Raw genomic sequence first — 22,292 nt, forward strand, 5'->3', positions numbered from 1 at the left:
TATTCAAGGAACTGGATCTAGTCATGGAATGGTTTATGCTTGGATGGTGGGAGTCTATACCTAAAATATCATGTTCTTATCAAATGAATGCCAGGAAAGATGCAAGAGGAGTGAATAAGGCAGTACTTAAGCTGAAAATGAATTATCTAGATCTCATCACAGATCTTGAAGGAAGAAAGAGTATTTTCCACCAGCTAGGATATCAATCAGAGGGTGCAAAAAGGGACATTTGTTTTCTCTAGCTACATTAACCTGAAAGTAATTATTTTGGTTTCTGAAGGACTCCTAGGGCCCATGCCATTCCCTAGTCTTCAAAAAAGCATGGACTATGGGTTAGTAACCAAACTCACTTCCTTCCTGGGATTTGGCTTTATTGGCATTTCAGGCCAGGTCTACGTTTGAAACTTTTGCCAGTACAGTAACTCCTCGCTTAACCTTGTAGTTATGTTCTTAAAAAAATGCGACTTTAAGCGAAACAATGTTAAGCGAATCCAATTTTCCCCATAAGAATTGATGTAAATGGGGGTGGGTGGTGGGGTAGGTTCCATGGAAATGTTTTTCACCAGACATAAAACTATATATATAACTATATATATATATATATATATATAAAACTATATATATATATATATATATATAAAACTATATATATATATATATATAAAACTATATATATATATATATATAAAACTATATATATATATATATATAAAACTATATATATATATATATATAAAACTATATATATATATATATATAAAACTATATATATATATATATATAAAACTATATATATATATATAAAACTATATATATATATATAAAACTATATACACACACACACAGTTATATACATACATACATACGCAGTGTAAGTTTTAAACAAACAATTTAATATTGTACACAGCAGTCATTGCTGTGTACACCTTGGTTGAGGTGGTGAACCTTGGTTGAGGTGGTGAAGTTAGAGGGTGGGATATTTCCCAGGGAATGCCTTACTGCTAAATGATGAACTAGCATTCAGCTGAGCCCTCAAGGGTTAACACTTTGTTAATGTAGCCTCACATTCTACAAGGCAGCATGAATGGAGGGAGGGGAGACAGCATGGCAGACAGAGACAGAGACACACACCCTGTGTGTGGGAGAGAGAGAGAGAGAGAGAGAGAGAGAGAGAGATGCGCATTGCCTCTTTAAGTGTGCTGACCCCACTCTAAGTACATTGCCTTTAAAAAGATCAGGAAGTTGAGACAGCAGCTGCTGCCAGCAAGCTCTCTCCCTCCTGAGCCCTGTCCTCACCCTGCTCTATATGGAGAAGAGGTAAGTGGGGGGCAGGAGTAGGGGGGAGGGGGACACCCTGACATTAGCCCCCCTCTTCTCCCCTCTCCTGCACAGCAAGCAGGAGGCTCCTGGGTGCAGCTCCAAGGCAGAGGGGGGAGGGACAGCTGAACAGCCGGCAATTGGTAGCCAGCTGGGTGGCTGCCACACAGGGAACTTAGGGGAGTGAGGAGCTGATGGGGGGCTGCCGGTCCACACTGGTTCCAAGCCCCCCACCAGCTAGCTGCAATGGGCTGCTCTTTCTGCAAGCAGGCAGCTGCCAAACAACGTTATAAGGGAGCACTGCACAACTTCAAACAAGCATATTCCCTAATTGATCAGCAACGAAACAACGTTAACCGGGACGACTTTAAGCGAGGAGTTATTGTATAGCAATGTTGGTTAGGAGTATGATTTTTTTTTTTTTTTTAAAACATTTCTATACTGGTAGAAAGCTGAGGGTAGACACAGTCATACAACCATAAAAGCGCTTTTGCTGGGGAACAGGTATCAACTGTATCAGTAAAAGCACTTTTCTGCATCTGCACTAGGAGGGTTTACCAGGATATCTATACCCACAAACCTTTTCTGGTACAGACCTGGCCTAAGACACAAAATAAACCTCAGCCTAATCTTCTCTCAGGTTTAATACTCCTAGGGCCTCTCTTGGGCCCTCCTCTGTTCTTGTTGCTACTGCCTCAAAGACACTCCCTTTATATCCTAGTTGGACCCACCTGTCAGCAAGACTCAGCTGTAATTACCCTGAATCTTGATATAGAGTTTTAACACCTTGGCTTAGGGTGACTTGACGGAAGAGTGCTGCATTCTGATACTGGGCCTTTATCTGCCACCTGTGACAGAACCTTACATTGCAACTACGAAATGGTTCATGGCTGTGTCAGATGTGGACTATGCTCTACAGACCCGCTACATTGTTCTAGGCTGAATGGGATTCAGTGGCAAAGAGAAACTGGTGAATTATGCAGGATTTAAAATAACTTGGTCACCAACCTGAGGAGGGAGCAATCTAAAAAGCAGGAGATACTATAGCAGCATTCCAAGCATATTGTCCAAGGGGCAAGAATCTCATTTGGTCTGTGTATGAATTCATTTTTAACAAATTAGATTCAAAAAGATTTTCTGTATGCTTAATAGTCCTTAAAAACAGGAATAACTATGGGCTCAGTATTCATTCACAGAATCACTGATCTGCCCAATGCAACTCAATCCATCGCTCTTTTTTGTAAGCACTTTTCTGAAGAGATTTACAAAAGGTAGCCAAGTTAATAAAGGGGTTTTCTCAACTTCCATTAAGTCTTGCCTACTCTAGGATTTTTCCCAACAGTTTCCCTCCATCACTAGAGCAGATAAGTTGCCAACAGCCTCCAGTATTTTTGCTAACGTCTTGTCTAGATCCACTCTGAGCAGGTTTGATAGCTCAGTGGTTTAAAAAAAAAAAAAAAAAAAAAAAAAAAAAAAAAAGGCCTCGACTACACTACTGGTATTAGTGGTGATAGTGAGAATGGAAAATTTTTGAATGGAAAACTTGCCTCCTAGAGTGGACAGAACCTTCAAATATCAAATTCCAGGGCCAGATCCTCAGCTGGTGTAAATCAGCATGGGTTCATTAAAATCAATGGAGCTAGACAGATTTACATGAGCTGAGGAGCTGGCCACAAAATTTCAGCCACCTTAATCTCAATGATATCAGTCTAACACCTATATGCTGGTGTTACCAAAATATACCAGTATAAATAAAGGTATTCTTTTATTAAGCTTTAGGATGCAAAAGAATTACTTAAGCAATTACTTTTCAAAAGAGCATACTGTTTTGCTGACTGGGGAATAGGTGTTACCAGGATTAGTTTGCTATGATAAGATATTATCCACTCCTCCAGAAGCCTAAAAGCTTCTTTATGAATAGAAATTGAATTTTAGAGTATTTAAATACTGTAGCTGGAACATGAGCATTGCCATGATAACTTCCCTCATCTTTGCTACTTCATTTTCAATCACAATGTTCTAAAACTTTCACCTAGAAAGCTGAAATTTTCATGGTCTTAAGTCTCTGAAGGGTAAATTTGCTCGGGAAGTTTGAGTGAAAGGGGTTGAGCTGATTTAGAATTGAGGAAAAGGGGCATCACACATACTCTTTCTCCACTCAAAGAAGTGTTGCAACAACTTCATCGGTGCCAAAGTGGCTGGGGCTAAAAAGTTAACATTTGGAAGGGAAATACTGCCCTTAGGCCACGATTCAGGAAAGCATTAAAGCATGTGCTGAAATTCCACTGAAAATGGAGATAAAAATTGCTATCTGGCCTAGGAGTGCTTCCTTGAATTGGGGCTTTCCTGAGGAGAAGGCCTTCGAATGTTCTGGTGAAAACTGGTTTGATTTTAAAGTGTTATTAGGTTTCAGTAAAATAGCAGTCCCGGGACACAGCGTACTTGGAGTATGTGGGGGGGCTTTGGTGTTTTTTTTTTTTTTTTTTAAGACACATACCCACTCTAAAGTGAAAGACAGCTGCAGTGCAAGGGTGCTGCTAATGCAGGCCCACAGCAAATCAGTATGTCTCTGAAGGCAAAAATAAATGCTGAACTAGTGACTCATTTTTTTAGGATAAGAAATGAAAAGGACATACGGAATTAAGGTTTAGTCAAACATTACCTATACTGAGAATATGGTGAGATCATTTAAGAAGAAATTTAAGAAGAAATAGGCCTCAACTGTTTTGATTTAGAAGAGAATTTACAATGCCATGGTAACATTTTCTAGATAGGACCACAGACTGAGGTTTTCCTAATCAGTATAGCGGATTTAGCCACACACAGCCACCTTCATTTCTGCAGCCAGACTACAAGGGTATAAACACTAAAATGAAACAAACAATGCTATTTTAGAACACAGCTCACCACCAAAGCAGGACAAGAAGGGAAACAATGCAGAACAGAATGATTACCTATTACACTTTTGGCAAATGAAGCTCTTTTGAGGGTTGCCAGACCTAAGTCTCCTATTTTCACAGATCCAGTCGGTCCCGTAATAAAAATATTGTCACATTTTAGGTCTCTGTGAATGATTGGTGGAGTTCTCGTGTGCAAGAACAGTAGACCTTTCAGGATTTGTCGGCACCAGCTACGAAGAACTTTTGGTTTCATCACTTTAAATCTTTTCAGATACCTGCCGCAAAAACACACAGAGAGCAATAAGCATAAAGAAAAAAAAAAGTTATTTAAAATTCTAAAAGTTTTACAATGGGCAAAACTATGACCTTGTTTTGAATACCCCTCCCCCCCATATCACAAGCAGCTCAGAAACAGCATCATGGTGAAAGTAAATTGTGCTCTCTAAAGAAAGCACTGAGACATTTCTTTTTGGGGGGGGATGAAGTTAATTATTGTATCATGCTTCCCTGGTACAAATACCACCAATATTCAGACGTATGGAAGTTTAATAGTAAAGCAATTAATTTTATGCAGAGACCTATGCTAGAACATAAATGTTTTATGTATTCAGATTAGCACAATATGGAAGTCTTTTGATCTCTGTACTGCAGACCTGCATTTATACCATTAGCCTAACACACACATCTTGACTATAGATATGGAGGGTATGTTTTGGAGGAACTCAAAACCTGCTTCTTGCACTTGCAGAGTGGCACGTTGGAGATGTGCAGTGATGTGTATTACTCCCATCGGGGACGAAAATCTGTTCCGAAGTTTGTGCCAACTGCTTTATAACCAACTGAACAAGTGTCAGTACCATAAGCTATTAATTAGTGCTGTTTAGGAGATAACCTGGAGCAGCTCTTGCATCAAAAAAAATGAACCCCTCCAGCTAAAGAACTATTTTATTGCAGTTTTGTAATGCAAACCACAACTACCAACCCCCACTCCAAAAAAATAAACCAAAACAAGCAAACAAAACCACTACCAACAACAACCTGACAAATTCAGACAGAGCTTCATGTGCAGAATAGAAAACAAAGGCGAGAACTGCTGATCGTTACATAATTGAAACAGTAGCTCGGGGGAAAAGCAAAAGGTGCTGAAATTCTGCTTTCAAATCAACAGAGTTCGAACATGGGGACAAATGACTAAAGGGAGAGAACAGATCATTTTTTTGGTCCTGAGATGCCTTTTTTCCCCAGAGTCTATAACTAGTATTTTTCTAAGAATTTCTGCAGCTATTCTGAGATGCGTCACCAGGAGCACAGTACTTACGTTTTTAGCGTTCCAGAGGTCATCAATTCAGTAACCAGCACTATACATTTTTTTCCTTTTACACAGGACTCCCAGAAGTCGTAAAATCTAACAATGTTTGGATGCTGAAGACCTTTCAACATTTCTGCTTCCTCCTTAAATCTCTGTCTCTCTACTTTTGTCAATTTTCTGTCCTGTAATCCAAAATAAGCGTTATTAGTATTGAATAAAACTTTTTTTAAAACTGTCTGTAAGTCATTTACTATGGTTTTGACTGTACTAGTTTTCTTTTACAATTGGGTCAAGCATAATTATTATAAAAACTGCTTATATAAAAATGAGTAATGTGGAGGAACAAGAACTTCACAGGGGCACTCGCCTCAAATTTAGTTCTTGTCATCATTCAGTTGTGTCTCTGAGCTGAGCTGAAGGACAAGTAGCCCTCTATCCAAGAAGTGTCTGTACTATGCAACATAAGAGCCTTTGATTTCCATTTTCACCTTTTGAGGCATCAATAAAATCCCACAACTGAACCATGTCAATGGTTTGGTGCACTCACATATATCTAAACTATTTCATTAGATTTAGTTTTGAACCATGTTTGGTCTTGAAAGTAGTTAACTGGAAAGACTGAAAAAACAAACACAGGGCCTGATTTTCAGGTGTGCTGAGTACCCCACAATGCCTGTGGACATCATTTACAATTGAGGATGCTCAACACTTTAACAGATCAGGCCTGTAAGCTGCAGTTACTGAATAAAGGGTAAGCTCCTCCTTATGTGGATGGCCTTTTACATTGCTATGGAAACAATCTAGACTATGCCACCTCAAAAAAGAATGTGCCAATTTTTCTGCTCGTTTACAATTCTGCCTGCTCTTCCAAGCTATTTTACACTAAATTCGACCCCCAAAAAAGATTTAAAAATTGACGGTGCGCCTTTGTCTTCTCTAGGATGTAAAAAGGCATCCTGAAAATGTTTGTCTGCTTTTAAGATCAGAAATATCAGGAATGACAAATTTCATCTTCCTGGTTTTCCTGGAGAATCTTTGTAAGGTCTCAGGGATATTTAAACGCTTGCATCTTAATTGAAAAGACAAAAGGTGTTTAATCATTAGCAAATGTGTAGACCCTGAAGATAGACAGGTGCAAGAGTTTAAAGGAATGACTTAAAATCTTTTCCTTTCAACTATCCCCCTCTTGGAATGGTGTCAATCCACTAGTTCTTCAGTCAACCTTCCAGCTTCCACAGAGTATAAGTATAATGAAAAAAGGTTTTAAAGAAAAATCTGTTGGGGAAAAATACACTCCTGCAGCCTTAGAGGCAGATGGGCTTTGGCTGGATTGGCAGGGGAAGATGGCTGTGGCTCCTTTAGGGATACCCATCTCCCCCCCACCTCCCATTGCAGGAGTCCAGCTCCCTCATGAGTCTTGGGATATGGATAGCTGAGGGGGAGGGCGGGGGGAGAAGAGAAGAGGGGAGGGAAGGGAAGAGGAGAAGCATCATTCTATCTGATTGGCCAGTTGGTGGAGGGAACCCATTGGCACCCATGGGTCAGTCACAGAAGCCCTTAAAAATCCCTCAAGCCTTCTTCATAAATCATAGAAAAGCCGCAAGCATAAATAAATATTTACTCTCATTAGGAGCATCCATTTAATACTGTATGATAACCTGTGATCAATCTCTCCCCCATGGACAGTAAAGCAGATTAAGATCACTCCAGTCCACTGCCCTAAAAATAAAGCTCCTTAGCTCTTTAAAAGGCAGAGCTGTTTCTTACTGACCAAACTCAGAGCTAACAAATCACTTGGAACACACGCATTTATCAGGTCCAAAATTAGTTCATTTTTCAAACTCAGACATTTTACTTTTCTCAGCTGCCTTAGAGGGATGTAGATAATAATAACCACTTAGCAAATTAAATTGTCACTTGGCTTATTTTTAAACTGAGACTCTGAAGGAGATAATGCTATTGCCATATTGATACGGCCTCCCTGCATCTGCAGTGAAAAGAATTCCACACGGTAATAAGAATTCTCATGGCTGGAGACAAACTGGCTTATATTGGTAGAGATTTTTCAGAAAATCCAGGCCAAAACTTGCTACATGTTTTAACTCATACTTATCGCCTTAGAGGGAAGAAAGTCTACCCTCGAGAGGGGTGGGGGGGTGGGGGGAGGAGGCGATATTTAAGTTTTCCAAGGATTGCTAGATGTGCCAGCTTTGCTGCTCAGCAGCAGCTTTCAGTTCTCTCTACATTTTACTGAGCAGCATCAATGTTACTACTCATACTAAGGTTGCCCAGGGCAACAGCAACAATCTTCTCCATCTAAGCAGCTGCTTGCCTTGCTGGGGGCAGATCCCTTATTACGAGGCAAGGCTTGCAGCAATACACTCACAGCCGTTCTACCAGTCACAGGTGGACATCTACCGCAGTAACTACAATTGGCAGGAACGAGGCACCACTGCTGCTGTTCTCTATCAGACCACTTTTAAGAAAGCTAAAAAATGGTGCCCAATGAGCCTGCACTGAGGAGTCTGACAACTGCTTCAACCCCATCGGTCCTTCCCCTACTGCTGAGTTTCCTTTTAATTTAAGCCCTGTAGAATAAATCAGACACACTCCAATTAAAGAGGAGAGAGAGAAATTTCCTGTGAGAGTTGGGAAAAGCATACGGGGGAGGGGGGGAGTCAAGGCAGGAGCAGGAAAGAGGACAACAATAAAGTGGGCAATTTTACAAAACGTTCTAAATTTTAAAAAAGTATATCACAGTGCTCTTTGATTCTAACTTTTAGGTTTCTGAGCATCTAGGGGAATTTTCCATTCCTAGTTCATGAGTAACTTTAAAGGTGTTAAGCGAACATACAATAGGCAAATTATATTCTATAGCCCTGGCTGCAGATTATGTGCCCAAGTGCACTGGGACTGAAGACTCAAAAGTATCCAGGAATGGATGATGACAAAAAAAAACAACACACACACACACATTTTGGATTGGACAACAGAACCTGACACCTCCTCCTCCCCCTTCAAACCATCTTCATATTTCATACCCACTTCTTTAGAGAACATCTTTTTAAATCAAAAGAATACCTATAAATAAGTTCTAAAGAGCAGCAACACAGTTTCTGCTGCTTACAGCATGAGCATCAGCCTCAGCCAGTGCCAATTGCCAATACTTGAATGATGAGCATAGGGATAAGTAAAGTACGTTCCAGGTCTGGGTCAACCAGTCCCACTGTGAAAATTTCAAGAGAGTCAAACTGATATTGTGTACAGTCTTATAAGAGTGTATAACCAAGCTGCTCAAATTCCATCGGGTTCAACCTGACCCACAAATTATTGGCCAAAGCATAGGCTCTTTTTAAGAGGGCTTAAAAATTAATCTGTTTTCTGCTTTGAGGTAGGAAAAAACCTATTCTGGTTGCTGCTTTAACTATACAACTTACTCAACGTTCATTTGGAAACCGAAAATCTTTACTAAGGTTTTAAGCACATATTCTCAGACTGTGTAATGCACACAAGGCAAAGGTTTAAGATGACGATAAAGTCATATGTTAGGTGACACCAGAGCAAACCAATTCCACAAAATAAGTGTTTGGAAATCACAAAAGCTAACGGAACCCTGGAATATCATGCCTAAGGTATCTCAAGTTGGGTGCCCAAAATCAGGGGGAATTTATGACAGTTTGGGTGTAAAGTAACTAAGCCAGGGTTAGCCAATGAGTTTGTTATAGTCTATTTCTACCTAGAAGCCTCACATTTAATGACTATGCAACACTTCCTCACCGACTGCAATCCTGTCTTTAGGGGAACCCTCTGCCCAGCGCACAGCCCAAGTTGGTGGGCAGAATGCTGAGCAGATAGGCAAGGGGATAATCCTTCTCCTCAAATCACGTATCAGCCCCGGAATCACTCTGCAGTCACTACTTCAGCCCAATAGCAGCAATGGCTTCAGCAGGCCCATACGAAGTGCCCCTTTACCCGCAAGGTACGGATCAGTCTCACCCTTCCTCTGCCCCTGGACACCACTGCACAGGGAGTGCATGACCATCCCATACTACCAGACTCTCATTGTACCCCAGTTCATCTTCCAAAGGGATCCTCTGCAGACACAACTGGATGTGCCCCTCCATTTCCCCTTTGCTTCATTTTATTCAAATTCCTTCTCCTCCTCCTCACTTCTTTAGCATCAGCTGCCACAATCACTGTACTGACAAGGCACTGTGCTATGGAGAGACAAGCAGCTGTCTGCCAGTCCGCGCTTACCAAACAAAATAGAAGAGTCATTCCGATTTAACATACAAGCTCACTGCTTAGTCTATTTTCACTTTATTGGTTTTATCCTATAGATTTGCACTGTGAGTTTCCACAAAATCGTGAGACTCAAAAATACTTTGAAAAAGTGTTAACAGTGTGAATTGGGAGACACTGATATGATTTTGCAGATGACTACACACTTCGTCTCCTTATAAGGTGTCTGAGCTTCTTGGCTCCTTTGAATCTCACTTTACTGGGACAGAAAGTCTTGGCTCTGCAGGACAGATGTTTAAAATAATTGAAAGCCTCTCAACACTCCTGCATAGCACCAATGTTTCTAAAATAAACGTAACCATCAAAAGTTCAAAGCTATTGCATAATGTAAACCTTGGTTCAACATTTCTAGACAAAATTTAAACAGAACCAATAAAGCAAAATGATGTAAGAGCTGCTCACTGTAGATTTGTTTTAAAAAGGACTTGGCTAGCTTCTTCTCTTTCATAGGCTATAAAGAACGCCTTAAAGAGAGGCATTTCACCCATATTTACCAGCAGATTATTTTAAATGGTAAACTTAAAATGATTCACAGTAGAAGTTGTTTACGTGATCAGAGCTCCAGTATCATAGCAAGAGCAGACATAAGACAAATTATCTGTTTTCTGAAGAGCATTACGTTTTCCTGCACATATAAGACATCTCTGTTTTAAAATAAATCCTAAATGCACCATCTTGAAACAAGTTTGCTGTGTTTTAATATATTCACCATGACTCCAAGACCACAACTGGTAATTGCAGTGAAGATACTCAGCCTTATAAAACACAAGGCAAAAGCAAATTTATACTTTTAGCAGACATGTTGATGGAAACAAATACAAAATTCTATTGTACAGGATGATTTAAGACATCTTTGCAAGTGATGTCACAATAATCCATAACCATCTACCCTACCCTGTGTTTACAATTTGTATTAATTTTAAATTATACATTTTTATTATTACTCTAGTTTGCTGCTGCTAAGTATTTATGGAGTGCCACTACAGCAGTAAACCATGACACGGTGTGCATAGTAGGCTATTAGAATCTCTCAGGTGCAGTGTCTACAATCAATCTCTTAGCCATGATACAAGAGCCTACACAATCTAGTGTGGTTAATTGCTATTAGAGTATGCTCATAAATTTTACATTTCTTTTAAGCAAACGGTTTTGCAGTTATGCAATGTATCCTTCCACTATGAAAGAGAGTTCCTAGCAGGCAGAAAATAAAAACTAGAAAGGAAAAGTTATAAATACCCTTGTCCCTATTCATTTTCCCATTTCTCTTTTTTCCCCTCTTCCCTTTAATTCTGAATATACCAAATGCATTTACATTGGAAAGGTATACAACTGAACAAGTGATAGTTATTTACATTTCTGATAAAATACCCAAATTATTATTTTATTTCTCATGTTGCACTTGCCAGAGTACGTGCTGTTTCAGAGTACGTTATCAGGGAGTTAGACAAAATGATGTTTGAGGTAGGAAACAAAATTAAATTGCATTTCCTGTTTGTAAATTGGATTTGTGAAAGTCAGTCACTCATCTGGAACACATAAGTTACTCTCTCCTCCTCCCAGACAATCATGCTGGCTAATCTAATAACTTTCACACCAATCAGGCTCCCTGTTTGCCAACATAATGTTCACCGTCACTAAATTTCCTAGTGCTGAACACTGGCTATGGTTGGAATTAGTACCAAAACCCCATTAATAAAATTAAAGGACACGCTGAGCCTTATATATTAGATTTCTCAGAATGACACCCCAATTAACAGTAGGAAACCTGTTTTGCTAACATCTCCTCCATCTGGAGCACATAAGCTCTGACGAAAGTCCTCACACGTCATACAGGAACAGGAGAGCGCTTTATTCTGAGCCTTTGGAAAATTTCCAAAGATTATCCAACAGTGAAATTGAGTTCCTATCTGTATCTGTCTAATACTTATCCTAGAAAATGAATATGATCATAAGAATTATGTATATATTAAAGCACTTTATAAACAAGAGGCATATATATTTTACAGGTGGAAGTGGGAAAAAGAAAGCACTAGAAGTGACTAAGAAGAGATCACTGTCACTGTGAGACATTGACAGAATAAAAAAAGAGGTCTCTCTCCAATTCCTACTCCAAACTCTTATCCAGGTGGGGATGGACTGAACAAAAAACAAAAAAAAAAAAAAAAACAAAATAAAATATTTACTTTAGTTCAGTTTAATTTTAAATAATATATGTATCCATTTAAGAACTACCATGTATCATATTATCAAACATACAGTAATTATAATAGTTGTGTTTCAAAGTAGAAAGATGTGGTGTTTCAGCACAAGAACCTGGAGATGCACTGAAATACTCCTGCACAATGTATTCTGAGTGAAATTTTAATTAAAAACAGCTACTATGACAACTTGAAGAGTTGTGCTAACTTAGGACAAACTAAAGACAACCTTAACTCCTGGAGAACTCAGGCTGTGCAGCAGATGCTGTGTAATAAAAAATTTACTAAAAAAGTCTAAGAAAAAAACTAAAACAGAACGTTCAAAGTATTCTTCTAAAGTCTTCAGTCTTAAGATGTCCATTTTTATTTCATCAAGTAGTAAAGTACCATCAATTTGTATGACATCTAAGCATTTGGCAGCTGTGTCATGCCTGCTTGTATAGTAGGAAAGACTCCTTTAGACAGACTTAGCCCTAGTGACCTGGATCAGTACTGACCCTGAAAAGCTCTGTGAAAATCTTTGACTATATTTCAATATTTATATATATAAATCAATAATAAATATACCTCATACTATAGGCCTACAGTAAGAGATAGGATCCAAATAAGATAACAGAGGTTTTTAAAGATAAACAAGGTCAGGGCAGGCAGGGGCAGGGAGGGTAGTAGGCAGGGCAGGTTATATATCTAATATGACAGAAGCAACAGAAGTGCCTTTAGCCTTGATATGCCCAAATGCCCTTCTGTTCTGTTGTGTCTAACCTGCTAACCACTAGACCTCCTAGACCATGCCCAAAGACAAGAAGAGAGAATCAAGAATCCCATCATTGTCTCTCATCATCACGCACTCACACATCCTTTGTCACTGGCCTTTAAGTAGTTCAGCTACAGCAGAATCTAGAATAACAATACTGGTTGATTACTAGAAGAGCTAGAAACTGGTTGATTCTAGAGCTGAAATGAAAAACTGAAGTTCACTTTTGTTTTAAATTTTATACCTAATTTTATTTTTTTTTGGAAAAAAATATCAGTTTGTTTTTTTTTTTCACATGTTCAAAATTTGTTTCCTGTTTTTGCCTCAAACATATGCAGTGGCAAGCATAGGAAATGCTTCAGTGGCTGCCTCATGTTCTCATTCTTTGGCCAGACTGATTACCCATGCAGCTTGGTCAGAAGGGAGACTGCAGTACATCAAGGGAGATATAAACCAGCCAAGGAGCCCAGCCCACAGGAGAGAACTGGGGCATAAAGCACCCAAACTACAACTCCCATGAGGTACTGCTGCATCCTAGCTAGATACAATTTAATGTTGAACTATCTCAAAACAAAGTGTTTCAGTTCAGTTCAACAAAAGCAAGATTTTTCAGTGAGGTTGAATAAACTGAAACTAAAAATTTTTGTTTTTTTTTTGACAAAAAAAAAAAAAAAAAAAAAAAAAAAAAAATAAAAAATTTCAATTTTCAAATTTTTCCAAAAAAAATCCAAACTAGCCATATATTGCATATATCTCAAATGGGTGTCTCTGTGTGCTCTGCTGCAGGCAGGGGGGTAACCTGCTAAACTAACTATCTACATGGTGCCCCCCCCCCCCCCTAATTAAAAGGCGAAGTGAGTCTCTAAAAAGTTCTAAGTGACATCCATCGGCGTGGGTATTCACCCACAAAAGCTTATGCTCCAATACGTCTGTTAGTCTGTAAGGTGCCACAGGACTCTGTCACTTTTTACAGATCCAGACTAACATGGCTACACCTCTGATAAGTGACTTAGGTATTTTAAATTTTTTTTTACCCCATATATTTACACATGGAAATGTAAAGTACTTGACTTGACTTCTGTAATTTTATAAGATTCCCCTTCTTTAGTGGGAGGACCCAGGAATTATAATTACTTACATGATTTTATATTGAAAAACATTTAAAAGTGAATTTGGATGTAATTAAATTTTATTCTTGTTTGTATTTAAGGGTATGTCTATACTGCCCATGTTACAGCATGGCCACAGCAGCGCTGTGATGTAGACACATGTTATCGCCAGGGAGAGTTCTCCCGGCGATTAAAAAAAACCCCAAACACCCCAAATGAGTGGTGGTAGCTTTATTACCGGAGATAAAGCACTGTCTATACTGGTGCTTTTCAGTGCTAAAGCTTTTGTCGCTTAGGGGTGTGTGAAAACACACCCCTGAACGACTGAAGTTTTAGCGCTGAAAGTGGCATTGTAGACACAGCCTTAGTTAATGGGAGCTTTTCATTTAAAAGGGCAAAGCACTTTATTGCAAAGCGTGTAAAGAGATTTTACCTGTTTGTCCAGAGAGAGGAAAACTCTGACTGTACATTTTAAGAATGTCAGACAACTGTCCTCCTTCTTGAAGGAGGAGACATTACCATTCGGGGAGACTGGAAGCTTCAGGGTATTGCTAATGAACTATGGACCTTTCATCTGGAACAAGTTTTAATCCAGTTTAATTCAGTAGGTATTAAAAGTTGTTCCCTTTTAATGGATGTTTGGTAGGCCTCTGCACAGTACCACATTATGAACTCACCACCATTCTTTGAAGAAATTGACAGTGTCAGCAGAGGCCAAAAACTGAACGAGCATCAGTGGCTGAACCATTTCTCCAGCTCCTAGAGCAGGAGTAGGCAACCTATGGCACAGGTGCCGAAGGCGGCACGCAAGCTGATTTTCAGTGGCACTCACACTGCCCAGGTCCTGGCCACTGGTCTGGGGGCTCTGCATTTTAATTTAATTTTAAAGGAAGCTTCTTAAAAACCTTATTTACTTTACATACAACAATAGTTTAGTTATATATTATAGACTTGCAGAAAGAGATCTTCTAAAAAGGTTAAAATGTATTACTGGCACGCAAAACCTTAAAGTAGAGTGAATAAATGAAGATTTGGCACACTACTTCTGAAAGGTTGTCGATCCCTGTCCTAGAGGAAGCCTCCCACTGTCAACTGGTCACAGTAGAAGCATATTAGTAAGGCAATGTACATGAGAAGTTTGCTTTGCTGCTCCTCTGCAGAACAGAGGCTTCATTCACCAAGACTGTCAGGTGAACCAAAGTAAAAGCTAACTGCTATGTGATGAAATACTGTACTGTTACACTGATGATTCACTTTCTCCTCCCCAATAAATATGTTACCAGTTTCAGAAAGGCTTTCAAAATAACTAACAAATTGGAAAGATCTATTAGTAATCTAGTGCACACCTGTATGGAGCAGCTGTGATGGTTATGTAACAGTGTGGAAGCTGATCACCCTTGACATAGCAATTCTGGGCTCTGAATGCTAATCAGAAGGGAGAGCTGCCAGCTGCAGCTAGGAGCAGGCTTTGGGTTGTGTGCTCTTAGGTGGATGTAAAGTTACAAATAAAGGAATTTGTTTAACAGAAGCTCCCTTTGTGTTAGGATGGAGAACACCGCTATACCTACCCTGCCAGTTAGAACCATTCCGTGTTCTCTAGTGCTCTGTTCAGTCTAGTTTTAAAATGTTTCTAGGAATAAATTCTCCCATTTTCTCCCAGCAATAACAGCTTCACAATCTTCCATCAAATATCAGGAAAAAGTTAAAAAAGTTAAACCTAACTTCTCCTTTTCAAAGTTGATTTTAGTTTGTAAACAACGAGGGAGAAGTATTTGTAAACTTGCACCCTATTCCTCAGTAAGCAATGCCTAGGAGAGAGGATACAAATTTACAAATACTTCTCCCCAGATACAGTGCACACATTGTTACGTGAATCTTTTCTGAGTCAGTTCCTCCAACCCATTTATCATTGTGGTGGTTCTTCTCTAGTTAGCAACTAAAAACATTAACTGTCAACTTAAAGTCCAAAAACTGGAATTACTTACTACCAACCTCTTTATTTACTTTTTCTTTGTTATTGTACGATCACTTTTCTTATCACTCAAAAGGGATTTAAAAATAAAAGTTAATAAATATCAGGAAATTTTACAGGAAAAAAAATGGCACATCCTTAAGATTTCAAAGTCAAGAGACACCACTATGAAAAGAGAAACACCAATAATCCACTATCAGTTTCTCACATTTCATACTGACTTGAAAAACATATTTTGTTCACAATGAGTCCCCATCCTCCTCCAACTGGAATCCATAAGATTTTTTTTCCAATAACATCACTGTGGGCAAGAGAAGGAGAAAGAGCAGACCCAGTATTATGGCAACTAGGACTGAAGTGACAGAGACATATTGTATATAGAGATGTTTTCAGGATGTGAATATTAATCTAAGCAAAACCATACAGCGTTCCTATGTAAAAAACTGTGTGTTGTTTAACGCAATCATCTTTAAACGAGTTGCAAGTAGCATCTAGATTACTTGCTGAAATTCCTAGTGCAGCAGAGTAAATTCCACACAAATTATTACATTTAGATGGAATACCAGAAATAGTTACCTTTAGACCCCCTCCCTACCCCACACACATTTTTCAAAGAAAAACACCATTTTCAGTCTGCAATAGCTAATACTCCCTGACACAATATATCGCCAATCTTCAAGCATTTGCATCTCAATGAAGCTAAAAAATTAAAATTAGAAATGTTTTGGGGGTTGAAATGCACACGGTATTTTCTGCCATTTACCTGTGAAATGCAGTGTCTGTTAAAGTTTACAGAACCGTTTGTACCACTTTTTCAGGTTAGAGATCACTTATCTGTTTGATAAAATATTAAGAACACTTTGCATGTATTACAAAAGGCATCTTTATCTGGGCACAAGCCATAACATCTCCATAACAAACTCCCATGATTCCTAGAGGCAATAAGGAATCCCGGACCAGAGTAATGGCCAATTCTAATTCTATTTCCAGCTTCAAAAGTCTTTAAAGCAACAGATGCAGATTTTAAGACCTAGTGTGTCACGCCTTAACACTCCAAAGCACTCAGCAGGTCAGCTTCTAATTCTTACCAGTGTAGCTAGAATGGATTCTTAATTGGATGCTATGCTAAATTACATGTCACACTCACCATGAAATGATCACTGGGACGGATTACAAACTGTGGGAGGGGGACAGAGTGCCCCTAAAGGCAGGATGTTGCACTGCAGCTGGCTCCTCCTCCGCCAGCCACACCAGGAAGGAGGAAAGAGGAGAGTTTTGAACACTACTACTATCCAAAGCAGATTTGGGATTGGAGTAAGAGACTGTGGTTCCCAACTAGGCTGAAAGGTTTCTTGTGGGGCAGAGTAATAGAGGAGGAGGGTGGCCTCTGCTTTCACCCACACTTCAGCATCGTTTGTACCACTACGCAACTCCAACACAGCCAGTTATGATCACGGAGGATTAATCTGTTCTTCCTGTCTGAGAGTTTCCCTCCTCACACCAAACGCATCTCTAAACTGGCTTATTTTAAAGTTGCAGAGCCCCTCGTGTGTCTGCCCCCCTTCTGTTTGAATGTGTACGATATTATTTACTGAACAAATTATGGAGAATAAAATCATGTACTACTATCTCATTGCAGTCCAAGAACCACAGATTGAGAAGCGCCGCTTCATAGTACTTGGAGATGAAGTAAACATTCTGCTACTCAGCCTTATGTTAAACATAACATTTATACAATGAGGTTCACCAACTAAAATAAACACTGTCCAAAGAATGAGCAAAATAAATTAAGCTTCTTAATTTAGATTTGTCCCTGGACAAATTTAGTTTGGCTGCACCTTCTGCATCATATAATCCAGTCTCTCTAACAAGGTCAGCATTACACAGGTAATAGTCTTACATAAAGAAACTGCTCCTGGACACGATCTCATTCTAGATTCACACACGCGTTTATGTAATATCAATAATCCGTGGTGGGTTTCCCTTCAGACTTATCAATTGTGCTGTGGACACTGACTTGAGACCTCTCTTTCACGGATGAAGTCTGCTGCTTTGTGGACAGTATTCCACCATAATGGAGAGGCAAAGTGACAAGTGGTAGCCACATGCCACCATGATAAGGAGGATCATTCTTGAAGATGTGAGTTTTATGGCGCACATCTCTTTTGGAAATGGACATGGGTTTTTCTCACGATAAAGTATCAGGGTAGACACTCTGCCCTTTGACCCATTACCCAGAGAGTTCAACAAATGCAGGTTTTATGAACAAAGATACTTTTATACTAGATCTAATATCAATCAGTAAGTGTTCAAGCATTGTTTACCCCATGCTACTAAGTCACATACTTTCTGTATTATGCATTAACAGTGCATGTCGTTCTACTAATGGGATAAAGTGTGAAATCAGAAGTTTTTTATTCCCTCATAGAATCCTATAATTTGAAATACATCTTAAGTATTTTGAATATTTAGTGGTCTATTTTCTTCCCAGAGTCATAAAAATAATAGAAGTTAGAGATGGATAAAACCTATTATCCAGTCTGTCTCCTTGCAAATGCAGAATTCTCCCAATAGCACTTTGATATTTAAAACTGGTGATACAAAGTGATAAGGGCTACCAGAACTTCACTTGGGGAGTCTATGCCATAGGAATAGTTGTTCTCACCAGTAAATGAATTATATCCAAAAATTTACACTAACTCCACAATAAGCCTGCATATTTACAGTCACAAAGAGTCAGGAAATAGAAAAAGTTTCCACCAGTAATGTTAACTCTGCTGCATTGCACATCTCCCATGATTTGATAAGTGCTTTGGCTGACACTACTAACAATATTGAAGTTCTGTCAACTTAAATTTGGCCCCTATCTAAATTTTAAGAATAATAAAGTTAAAAACCTGAAACCAATGGCAATGTTTGCACAATTTTAAAACTCCAATGAAAACAGTGAATCAATGCACAAACATTTCATTGCAGTATTTAGAGCCCAAATACTGTAGCACTAAAAACTTGAAAAACTTTGTTTTCATTAACCAGCTTGAGAAAAATGCAAAGTAAAAAACAAAGAATGGCAAGTAAATTGGATTTTAAAAAGTTTTCACTTTTAATTATTTAAATTATAGTATTATTAATCTGTTATTAGTAATTTGGGGTAAGTAGATACAACAAATGATTACTTTGAGAGCAACCACTCAACCAAAAAAGCCAGAAACAGGAAAATACATTGACACGTGCAACATGGCATAAACAACATTGTTGGAACATACACTTTTGCATTTTCCACCTGCAATTTCAACTTTTCACCTCAATGTTGTATTGAAATAGCTGGGAATTGATATGGAGGGTTTTCATTTGTTCAGTAGTAAGTTTATGCTTCATGAAAGTCAAGGCTGAAATGTCCCATTTAGGTTTTGAAGTTTCAACCTTTGTTGCCACCATTTGTTTAGCTGGAAAACTTTCTGCAAGGCTAGGATACCAGGGTAGCAGAATACAGTCTTTAAGTATGTTTAAGTTACAAAGTTCTACAGTATCTGCAGAGACTCTAAAATGTTCAATAGTACAAAGTGCATAGTCATAAGAACTCCTGCTATAACCAGATGGCTCCTCAGTTGGAAGCAACAGAGGAGAGCGACCTCTGTGTGTTAGTCGATCACAGTATGACTGAGTCAAAAGAGGCAAATGCAGTCCTAGAATGTATCCTAGGAGGCATTTCCAGAAGGAGGGCAAAAGTTGAATGTCATTGTCCCAGGCACTGGTAAGCGCTCATCTGGAACACTGGGTACAATTCTGGTCACCCATGTTCAAGAATGATGAATTCAGACTGGAACAGGTACAGAGAAGAGTTACTTGGATGGTCAGAGGAATGGGGGGCCTATTTTATGAGACGAGGCTAGAAGAGCTTGGCTCATTTAGCCTAACATGATGAAGGCTGTGAAGGGATATGATGGCTCTCTATAAAAACATCTGGGAGGGTAAATACCAGGGAGGTGAAGAGCTATTTAAGCTAAAGGGTAATGCTGGCACAAGAACAAATGGGTAAACTGGCTATGAACAAATTCAGGCTGGAAATCAGAAGAAGGTTTCTAACCATCAGAGGAATGAGGTTCTGGAACAGCCTCTCAGTAGGAGTTGTGGGGGCAAACGATTAGTTTTAAGAGAGCCCTGGACCAATTTATGGGATTATATAATGGGGTTACTTGTGATGGCGAGGGGCACAGGTCAGCAGCCCTGGGGATGCCTTCTGGTTCATGTCTGATGTTCTCATGTGTCAGGACTTCAGCCAGTTACCTACAGGGATCAGGAAGGGATTATTTCCCCCCATGTATTCTGGGTCTTTTTGGGGGGCGAGGCGGAGTTGTCTCCTTTCTCTGAATCATCAGAGATGGCCAGAGCTTGAGATGGGACGGTAGCAGGGTCTAAACGATCACTGTATGTGAGGTTGGGAAGGAATTTCCCACCAGGTCAGATTTGTTTGCCTCCTGCAGCATGTGGGTATGGGTCACTTACTGGGATCATCTGGGTATTTCTCTGAACCATTTCCCTGCCCTTGGAGGGGCCTCGGGCACTGGTGCATCTCAGTCCCTCCTACTGTCCGCCTCTGGCACATAACAGTTAAATCTTCTGTGGGCTGTAATACTTTGGTTTAATTTTGGTTGATGGGTTTAGTGTGATTGTGCTGGGTCACGTTGGTGGCCGGAGGTCAGACTAGATGATCTGGTGGCTCCTTCTGGCATTAAACTCTGTGCCTCTGGGCTGTGATCCATTATCTTTTGGATCAGACTTTCTCCAGGCACTAACATGTTTTAATTTTGTTTGGGGTTTTGGGAGCTCTGGGCAGGGGGTGGAGGTGGAAGAGAATGAGAACTTTTGTTTGTTTGCAGGTATATATGCCTCCTGCTAAATGTCCCAAGATCAGATAGCTTAATCCCTACACTAAAGCTTGTTGGTGTGCCCATGTACAGATAACATATAGTGAAGTCAAAGGGTGGAGTTTAGTTGGCGCTCTCGCTCTTAAAAGATGCCCACTGAGTGTACAGAGAGATGAATTTTTAATTGCATACTATTTTAAACATGTTCCCCCAAACCAGGCAAGCTCTGATCCTTCCTCCTTATTGAGGAAATAAAATAGTCAGCTTTGTCTCTATTTTAATGCCAATATAATGAACTTCATGAATTTCAGCTCCTAGAAGTCAGATGGTTTCAGAAGATAAATGTGAAAAAGGGGATTATAATAGAAAATGTTTGGTAACCTTGATTATAGCAGGTTCTAGCAATCAACATCTTCAGAGTGCTCTGCAAATTGTTGTTCTTATGTAATAAAGAGCACGGCACCTAACATTCATTCCACTACTTCCCCACAAGATGCCTCTGACGTGTCACATAAACTCAAGGCTAAAAGCCATCTCTCACTTGATCTTGTCTATTTAATGTAGTACAATGCTTGAAAACATTAAAATACCCAAAGCACAGTAAGGTTTAACTCAGGACAGTGGATAGCATATCAGGAGAGGAGCAGGCCAAATAATGGATTTTTTGGTTCCCTGGCAATTTTGAAGAGTAAAATAAACTCATTTTGTGTCAAACAAAAAGATTCATTTTGATTTTGTCCGTTTTTAAACATGTTTGAAATTGTTTTAAAACAATGAGGAAATTTTGAATAAATTTTTTTTCTAACAAAACCCCCCCAAAAACAAAGTCTTACTCCAAAACTACCAAAACAAAATGTTTTGACTTTCTGAATCCCCTCGTCCCCCAACAATTCAGGAAAATCAACATGAATTTTCAAAACTTTTCAGTGTTGCCAAATCTGTATTTTTTGCCAGAAAAAACTCTTGGATGAAAAATGTCACCCAGCTATCATCAGAAGTTCTGGTAATTATAGAAGAAGCTGGTTGTGACCCCAACATTTAGATTTAAAAGTTATCCACAAGAAAATACTTTTGTGACCTGTCTTTGAGAATCTCCAATTATTTTCCACTATTTGGACCAGGCCTTTGAAATTCAGCAGCAGAAAGCCCAGGGGACAGAGAAGTACCTTTTCATTGCCACCAGGAAATTCTGCTAAGGTTTGAGGGTTATCAACTCTCATTTGCACTTGTCTGGAAAAAAAGTTGGCAACATGCCAAAAGAGGTGCGGGATGGGTGGTGGAATTTACAAATAGACCCAGGAACATTCAACATATTTGCCAAAAAGGCTAATGCAGTATGTTGATTTGCATTTTAAATATTCCCTGAATTTTTTTTGCAACCTAAACATTGCAGCCACATGCTTGAGACTGAACAAGAAGAATCAGAACATGGAAGTGACTAATTATGCTCACTCTCCACCTTCAGTGAAATACAAAAAAATTAAGTGTAATACATGATAAAAGCTACAGTAAAAATGGATCATTTTTGAAGGATTTTTAAAAATCTCAAGCACTCGCAATAGC

At 39.2% G+C, this 22,292-nt stretch overlaps 1 protein-coding gene across 11 annotated transcripts in view; it reads right to left on the bottom strand.

Annotated features, from left to right (window-relative positions):
• Positions 1-22,292, bottom strand: part of WNK2 (WNK lysine deficient protein kinase 2) — a 165,638-nt gene that overhangs the window by 102,560 nt on the left and 40,786 nt on the right. For all 11 annotated transcript variants that reach the window (XM_039547229.1, XM_039547232.1, XM_039547235.1 and 8 more), the window contains exons 3-4: positions 5,536-5,708; positions 4,272-4,492 (exon numbers count right to left, since the gene is read on the bottom strand). In XM_039547229.1, coding sequence (XP_039403163.1) covers positions 4,272-4,492; positions 5,536-5,708 — 394 coding nt within the window. The remainder of the gene's footprint in view (positions 1-4,271; positions 4,493-5,535; positions 5,709-22,292) is intronic.

This window comes from Mauremys reevesii, linkage group 7 (assembly GCF_016161935.1).
Source record: "Mauremys reevesii isolate NIE-2019 linkage group 7, ASM1616193v1, whole genome shotgun sequence".
NCBI lineage: Eukaryota > Metazoa > Chordata > Testudines > Geoemydidae > Mauremys > Mauremys reevesii.